This window comes from Oncorhynchus gorbuscha, linkage group LG25 (genome assembly GCF_021184085.1).
Source record: "Oncorhynchus gorbuscha isolate QuinsamMale2020 ecotype Even-year linkage group LG25, OgorEven_v1.0, whole genome shotgun sequence".
Taxonomy (NCBI): domain Eukaryota; kingdom Metazoa; phylum Chordata; class Actinopteri; order Salmoniformes; family Salmonidae; genus Oncorhynchus; species Oncorhynchus gorbuscha.
The window spans coordinates 20,990,304-20,999,298 of NC_060197.1; the positions used below are offsets into that span (position 1 = coordinate 20,990,304).

The following is an 8,995-nucleotide window of genomic DNA, read 5'->3' on the forward strand; positions in this document are numbered from 1 at the left end:
TATGCCTCCCTTTCTCCACCCAAATACACACACACACACACACACACACACACACACACACACACACACACACACACACACACACACACACACACACACACACACACACACACACACACACACACACACACACACACACACACACACACACACACACACACACACAAGCTCAAAAGAGAGAAAAAAACACACACACTGACCTCATCCTTACTCCCACTCTCTCCCAGGGCCGGGTTAAGAAATCATAAACCAGGGGGCTTCTTTTTTTTATGGAAGTGGGGTTATTCTTTACTAGTGGCTTAAAACCACTGGTAGAATCTATGCTAAGGTGCATTGAAAGTGTTCTGGCAGCTTGTTTTGGCGCAACACCCTTTTAGGACACTTTATGTTGTTTTCTTAATTTTGGCAGATACCTGTATGTGACCCTCTGTGGCTAGATTATTCTCTTTGGTGTATTTTGAACATTGAGAGCGTGCTCCTGTGTTTGGATAAAACATGTATTATAATACATTATATTTGGGCCCAGGCACTGACTCATACAATTGAACAGTCACATATTTATTAAGCATTTTGTATTTACTGTTATTAACCTTTCCAGCGGTCCCTGTAGCATACAATCAAACCATTGTAATTAGAACACGTATTTAGAACGTTCAATATCGAATGACGCAACAATCAGAATTTGAGCTGGCCACAGTTTTTTCAGAAACAATTTGCACAAACAGAGTCCTTACAAAGTTATGTCCAGAATGGGAACAGTTTATTTTTGGATGCAATATTCAGACATTCACAGAAGTAGCTACAGCATAACACAATCATCCAAACCGGAAAAATGTAAACTACATTTGTCCTAGCGCTATCTGAGGAAAGATTGATACATTACAAGCGGTCATATTTTTATAACTCTCGGCTTACAGAAACTACAATATGAATGAGCTAATAGCAATGACTATTTATAATTAATCACATCATTGGTGAGCGAAATAATTGAGTAAAAACACTTTCTAGATATCGAAAGTAATCCGATGATGGGTAGTTTGTGTGCTCCACCATGCTTGTTTTTTTTTCATCAACCAAAGATAATAAGAGGAGACGAGATGAGATTGGTCTGCTTATAGTATGCATGTTGAAGGGGGTGAAATGGACTACTTCTATGTGAATTAATGAAGAGGCAAATATTGTCAATTTTATCTTTCAGTTAAAGTTACAGTTCAGGTTCAAGTGCACAACAACATTGTCTGACCACTAACTCTAACCTTGTGGCATATTGTCAGTTAGCAATTATACATAAACAATGCATTCTTCAGGTTGGATTTAGGTTATAGCCCATGTACATCAATCTCATCGGTTCTGACAATACTAGCATGTCATTTTGACCACTAACTCCAACCTTGTGGCAATATCATCAGAAGTTAGCTAATTTAAAGACCATTCTTAATTAGGTCTATAGCTCATGTAACAAACCTAATCATAATTGTGTGTTAAGGTTGTGTCGTATATCAAGCTCATCAGTTTTGACATTACCAACTCTTTTCCATCTCCAACACTTTGTTCAGGAGCTGTCTATTACTCTAATGTCGCCCTCTTGGGGTCAGTTTCTTTTTTACCACCAGGCCGTCCAACACAGTCCAACCTGCCTGGAAAACTACACATATTCCCTATATGGTGCATTTTTTTTGACCAGAGATCTGGTCAAAAGTAGTCCACCATACAGGGATTAGGGTGTAATTTGGGATGCAACACTGGAGAGCTACATACACTGCTTCCTGGAGGCTTCCATTACACAACACCTCACCACAGCTCGGGCCAAGTCTTCAGCATAGGATTGACTGATTACAGAGGTTGGCGAGTGGGCTGGAGGGTGGGCTGTGTTAGTGGTCAGATCCAGATCCATCTCATTAGTTTTGGGTGAGCAAAGTTGGATGCTGGATGACTGGTTGGGATTGTTTGGATAGGGATAGACAATTAGATGAGCCCCTTGGTCCATTGGGTTTGGTTCCCTTTTCCCTATCTGCTCCTGCCGGAGAACCAGGGAGTCATGGAGAGTGGCTGCCTTCTGCTCTTCCCATCCCATGGAGAGTGCATCTGAGACCAGCCTTCCAACGTACTTCCTCAGCCTCACCTCACTCATGGAGGATGTGATGATTTGATCAACCATTTGATCACATATCAGAGAGAGGCTGTCAATATTTGTCATGTTATTTGTCATCCAGGTGGTGATCTCATCAGAGAGTGCATCCACATATAGTGCATCCACATATGCCATCAGCTTGGCTCTCCTTCCGTGGGGTCCTCGCTCTTCATAACCGTCCATCAAAATACCTGTTGGTAAATCAAACTCTTCCTCTTCTTTCCAAACTTCCTCTCTCTCAGAACACTCCAGAGAAAGAGAGCTCAACAGACGCCCAATGAAATCCTCCCCCTCCCGGGTGTCCTCGACCTCCCCCACAGTCTCCAATGCGAGCCCCCCCTCTCTGTGCTTTTCCTTAGGGGTAGGGGGAGGGGGAGAGGGGAGGAACTCTTTAGCCAAACCCCCCTTTAGTTTTTGGGTAAAGCTAGCCCTGCTCTGGACCATCTCTGGGAAAAGAGGGGTGGTTGGGGGGGCATCTGGGTAGTCCAGTGATCCCACTGTAGGAAGCCCCGACTGGGGTAAGAAGGAGCAGTAGGAGTGGGTGTGTTTGGAGGGTTGTGAAGTGGAGGTGGATGATCCAGAGCTGTGGGACTTGATGGTCACATTGGGGTTATATTGAGGTTTCTCACCATTGCCACTCATCTCTGTGTGCATATGAACCTCCCCATGTCTTGTATTGTGTAGTCCCTGCTCCCTATCTGAGGATGGGCTGGGGTTGGAAAATGACCAAGATCTTGTATTAGACCAAAAGATCTCACTTCTAATTGCTTCCTTCAAGGCAGCTGTGATGGCCAGAGAGGCTAACTTCTCAGCCAGTCTCTCCTGGACTGGAGGACACCCGGATGAGGACTCATATGTAGCTGAGTATATTAGGTCTTCAGCCATGGTGTGGGCGAAACCGTGAATGGTTCTTTCATTGTCTGGGCTGGGATCTAGAACCTTCAGGCTCACACTTTCTGGACTGGGTTCTGGAACTTTTTGGACCCCATTCAATACCTCCATTGGAACCTATTAATAAAAAATAAAAATCCAAAAGACACATTTAGTTTGAGTTTATTGTACACATTTGAGAGCTAAGAGCTGTATTGTGGTACACAGTTAAATTGTTTTTCAATTTTTTTATTTTGACTTCAAGTTCAGGGGGGTAAAGTACTAAAGTAAAAACACTTTAAAGTACTACTTAAGTAGTTTTTGGGGGTATCTGTAGTTTAGTTGACTAATTATATTTTTGACAACTTTTACTTCACTACATTCCTAAATAAAATAATGTACTTTTTACTCCATACATTTTCCCTGACCCACAAAAGTACTCATTTTGATTCCTTAGCGGGACAGGAAAATGGTCCAATTCACACACTTATCAAGAGAACATCCATGGACATCCCTACTGCCTTTTAATCTGGCGGACACACTAAACACAAATGCTTAATTTGTAAATTGTGTTGGAGTATGCCCCTGGCTATCTGTAGATTTAATAAAAAGAAAAACATTTTGTTGTTTGGTTTGCTTAAGAAGCCATTTGAAATGATCTTTACTTTCACCGGGTGATTTTCACTTTTGCTTGAGTCATTTTCTATTAAGGTATCTTTACTTTTAGTCAAGTATGACAATTGGATACTTTTTCCACCACTGTTCAAGTTAAAGTTTATGTTGTCTGTGTGTTCCTGTGTTTCTAACGTCACAGAATACAGTAGGGTTGGGAAAAGTCAGTGGTCGGAAACCACAGCCAGTGTGTGTGTATGCGTGTTGTGCGTGAAAAAGACAGAGGTTGGAAACCCACAGCGAGCCTGCCAATCACCACAGCTGTCAAGGTTCCAGGAAGTCAGTGGGTCACATGACAGACTGACAGGAATTGCAGTTTTATTTAGATCAGAGATGAAAGAGAAACCGTTTGGCTTTGTTCTTCAGTCTTTTACTGTGGTTGAATGTCTGACTTTATAAGAGCTTCTATGATACATTGTAAAGCCAATACCTACTCTCTCTGCCTTTGCATGCTCTACAATATTATGCTACTGCAAGAAAGTGAGAAAAAAAGATGTACAAAGTTAGACTAGAAGACCTTTATTATCCCAAACTTGGGAAATTTGATTGGCATTTTAAGCTTCACATCATCACCAAGTACATTTAGATAACTATGAGTACTAGGAAACATTTCACAACACTTACCTTCACTTACAAGTACAAAAAAACTATTAAAACGTTATTGGCTTTCTTACTGCCAGAGCATGTCTATAACACATAATTGAACTGGCACAAAGTCAAGGCGTTTATTCCTGTCTATGTTATTACAGAGAACTGACCTGAAACCCAGGATGTGTTTTGATAGATGATGGAAGTGTGTGTGTGTTGGATAATTTCACAGATGTAATACAGCTCAATAAAGGATAGTTCACAGTGGCAACAGTGTGTCAGGGTGTTAATGGATAACTGTATCCACATGTGAAATGTATTTGGTTTGAATGTGTGTGCAGGGGAGGCTCCTCAGAGGAGGAAGGGGAGGACCCATCCTCCTCAATGAATTTCATAAAAATAAAAATGTATCATTTTTAGATAAACTATACTAAATATTATTTAAAAACACACAGTTTTGCAATGAAGGTCTACAGTAGCCTCAACAGCAGTCCTTAGGGTAGCACCATGGTGTAGCCGGAGGACAGCTAGCTTCCATCCTCCTCTTGGTACATTGACTTCAATACAAAATCTAGGATCTCACCCCCTTCCATAACTTACACAGTAATTATGACAACTTCTGGAGGATGTCCTCCAAGATATGAGAGCCCCTGCAGCATGTACTGACATGTTGTTCACACAATCAAGAGATCAGAGACTGCATGTTTTATATTATTTTACTTAACCTTTATTTAACTAGGCAAGTCAGTTAAGAACAAAGTGCTATTTACAATGACAGCCTACCCCGGACGGCGCTGGGCCAATTGTGCACCGCCCAATGAAACTCCTAATCACGGCCAATTGTGATACAGCCTGGAATCAAACCAGGGTCTGTAGTGACGTCTCTAGCACTGAAATGCAGTGCCTTAGACCGATGCCTCACTCGGGAACCCCACGAATCTAGTACTGAAACCATAAGCTACTGCTAGCTAGCACTGCAGTGCATAACATGTGGTGAGTAGTTGACTTAAAGAGAGAGAAAGACAATACTTGAAGAGATTTGAACAAATACATTTTTTTAAATGAAGGAGAAGCAAGAGAAAGATTGTCATTTCTTTTCAGTTTCTGTTTCACTTACTTAGCTAGCAAATGCAGCTAGATAGTTTAGCATACTCAAAACACTCTGCTTAACGAGAGGAATGCTATGGTAGCTAGCTGGCTTTGACTATCCAACAAAACACTGGGAATTTTCCAAGTAAAGGTACATTTTTGGTTTTACAATTGTATTGCCAACGGGGCCTGCATGTGTAACTGCTAAACTGCTAACTGACTATGCACTGTAAAGTTAGTGCATGATTGTAGTGGGTTTACTAACTCGTTAGTCCTATTAGCTATGCTGACTATAACGTTACTTTAGCTAATATGGTGACAACGATATAGGCTGTGTGTAGCAGTTATGATATGGTTTGGCTTGGAAAGTTTTTTTTTCTTGATCACATAGAGCTGATGTGTTGTGCAGTGAAGTCCACAAATGAATAGAAAGGGTGAGAGGAGGAGAGTGCATAGATGTGAGAAGGAATACAAGGTGGCTGCTATGAATGTGAACTGTGTTTACGTGTGACCAGGGGTGTATTTGTTCCGCCGATTCTGTTGAAAAACGTTTCTTAAACGGAAGCAAACGGAATGAAAAGGGGATAAACATACCTGACTTTGTCCAATATAAACTCTCATTTTCAACTTTTGGACTAATGATTACACCCTAGATCAGCTTGATGCAGTCAAGAGTGTGCAAGGCGGTATTGAATGTGTTGCTGTCTGTCCATGTGTCACTGTTTGTCACCTCAATATTTTCTCTCAACCTGTGTGCACCTACATTCTACATTTTTATTTATAGACTAGGTTGTAGCAACCTCATGAGTATCATATAGTAGCATAAACCTAGTGATGTTACATTGAACTGGGTGACTGGAACACGAATGACAGTCATCCAATATGCTGTAATAGAAATAAGGCCATGCTCATAAAACATACAAATTGTCCTCCCTAATCTTAAACAGCACTGACCACCACTATGTGTGTGTGTTCTGTGTGTGTGTATCTGTGTGCGTGCGATTATAGTTTATTATCCAAGGCTAAAACACATGGCTCTGCCTACCAAACACAGATGATGCTATAAGAAAACAGGGGTATATTTTTACTAAACAATTACAGTCTCCAGATACAGTATGACGTTATAGTAATAATAATCAGTTCTGTTCAGAAGGGTGAATGTCAGCCCCAAATGGCTCCCTATTCCCTATATTTCACTACTTTTGACCAAAGTCTTACGCAGACAGAGCAGATGCAGAGCAAAGAAATGTGGAACAAATCAGACAGACAGGGATATCTCTTTGGCTATTCAGACACGAGGACGTAGACACATGCTTCTCCCCAAATGGCACCTTATTTCCTATGTAGTGCATTACTTCTGACCAGAGTCCTACAGGCCCTGTTAAAAAGTAATGCAACATGTACAGAATAGGGTGCCAAATATCTTGCATGCTCCAAATGTTTTAAAATATTTTTGGATTTTATCCTAATAGAATATTTTGTTTAAAAAGTAAAGTACTTCGTAAAGTTAATTATGCCGTTGACCTTAACAAGGGCCACAGGATCAGTAGAAGCAAAATATCCCCATAATATCAAAGATGCACCATCATATTTTACCGTAAATTTGAGGTCATTTTGTGCATTTGCTTATTTAATTTTTTTTTTTGCCAACGAGCTCTATTTTCATGTCATCTAACTATAGCACCGTCTGCAGTTTGAAAAACGGCATTGGCACTTGGATTGGAACCGGTGCTATGGTCAAATGACATGAACATAGAGCTATAATTGACCACAAAATTAACATTTCAGTCTCCTGAATTGACCCCATTTAAAATGCGGTTTTGAATTGAAAAGGGCAGTCCATAATAGCTGACAAAGGATATTAAGGATCTGGAAAGATTCTGTATGGAGGAATGGTCTAAGATCCCTCCCAATGTGTTCTCCAATCTCATGAAACATTTTTAGAAAAAGGCTCAGTGTCATTATCCTCGCAATTGAAGACTGCTATTGAAGACAAGGCTGCCAATAATTTGTATTACTTTTTAAAATGTTGTATTACTTTTATACTGTCTTTTTGCTTATCTTTATCAAGGGTGCAAAAAATGATGGACCTGACTGCATATGATTTCTAGAAATAAAGGATAAATAAATTAAGAGATTGGAGAAGAGACTAGTTCTAGAGAAGATACAGTAAAGATAGTAAAGAAACCCTTTTTGGGCATGTAGTCTACTCACCATTTTCTATCTGCGAAAGAAGCGTCAGGCAAGAGAAGACATGACAGGCTTGCTGTAGCTGAGATGCAAATGGCCATGATGAGGAAATAGATATACTGTTATGAGCATATACTCACTTCCTGTGTGTGTAATATGAGACGGAAATATGAGAGAGAGAGAGCGAGAAATTAAAAGGTCAAATGGTTATAGAGAGTGTTGAAATTTATGTCGCCCTTTCATTCTAATGCAAAATAATTCTGTTAAAATGATATTTTCAGAAATATGCTGTGTAGAGCAAGCGCCTCTCCGACATTTAGAATATGGAGCCACTTCGGCTCTATTCATGGTTTTCTATCTGCAATGTTTGCAACTGAACGTGGCCCTGATCTTGTGAAAGACAGCAAAACCAGAGACAGTACAGTCCTGTTGGAAAACGTATTATGCAAAACGCATTATACAAACCACAAACGCTGCCTGCAGGAAACTACTATTACCGAATTTCGTAAGAACGCAAAAACCTCAACAAACACCAGCAAGCTCCAATTTGTTGCTAAAAGTTTGAAAATTCTAAAGGCTTCACCACCTAACAAAAGCATCATAGCCGAGCGCTGATAGGCTAACTAGCAACACATTTCAACCAATCAAAGTGTGCTTGTTTGAAATGAAAAAGCTTTGTGGTAGCTTTTAATAAAGAATGACATCAAGACGAAGCAGCTGCTTTATAAGTGGAAGGCACTGTTGAGCGATACGGCTCAAGTGGTTCGTGCTGATTGTACGGAGATTGTGACAGCCGGTTAACCTCTTGAAACTAGAGGGCACTATTTTTATGTTTGGAAAAATAACGTTCCCAAAGTAAACGGCCTATTTCTCAGGACCAGATGCTAGAATATGCATATAATTGACAGATTAGGATAGAAAACACTCTAAAGTTTGCTAAACTGTAAAAATATTGTCTGTGAGTATAACAGAACTGATATTGCAGGCGAAAGCCTGAGGATAATCCAATCAGGAAGTGCCTCTTATTTTGAAACCTCTGTGTTCCTATGCAAGCCTGTCCTCCATTTAAAGGGATATCAACCAGATTCCTGTTTCTGTGGCTTGCCTAAGGTGTCAACAGTCTTTAGACATAGTTTCAGGTTTTTATTTTGGAAAATGACCGTGAAGGATCACATTGCGTAAGTGGAGAGGTGGGGGCTCTCAGAGTGAGTTGGTGCGCAATTGAGTAAACCGGCCATTGTTCCTCCCGCTGTTATGGAAAAAAGCTACACACTCGGTTGATTTATTACCGAATATATATTTTAAAAACTACCTGAGGAATGATTATAAAAAACGTTTCTGTGGACATTATGAAGACTATTTGGAATTTCCGTCTGCGTTGTCGTGACCGCTCTTTCCTGTGGATTTCTGAACATAACATGACAAACAAACATCGGTATTTTGGGTATAAAAATT

The 8,995-nt window shown here is 40.3% G+C and overlaps 1 protein-coding gene across 1 annotated transcript; it reads right to left on the reverse strand.

The window, feature by feature from the left end:
* Positions 1–743: 743 nt before the first annotated feature.
* si:dkey-171c9.3 lies at positions 744–7,654 on the reverse strand. Its single transcript, XM_046328902.1, has 2 exons — positions 7,565–7,654; positions 744–3,139 (listed from the first exon to the last, which is right to left on the reverse strand). Exons 1-2 carry the CDS (start codon positions 7,565–7,567, stop codon positions 1,751–1,753), a joined length of 1,392 nt encoding a protein of 463 aa, XP_046184858.1. The 5' UTR covers positions 7,568–7,654; the 3' UTR covers positions 744–1,750.
* Positions 7,655–8,995: the final 1,341 nt, after the last annotated feature.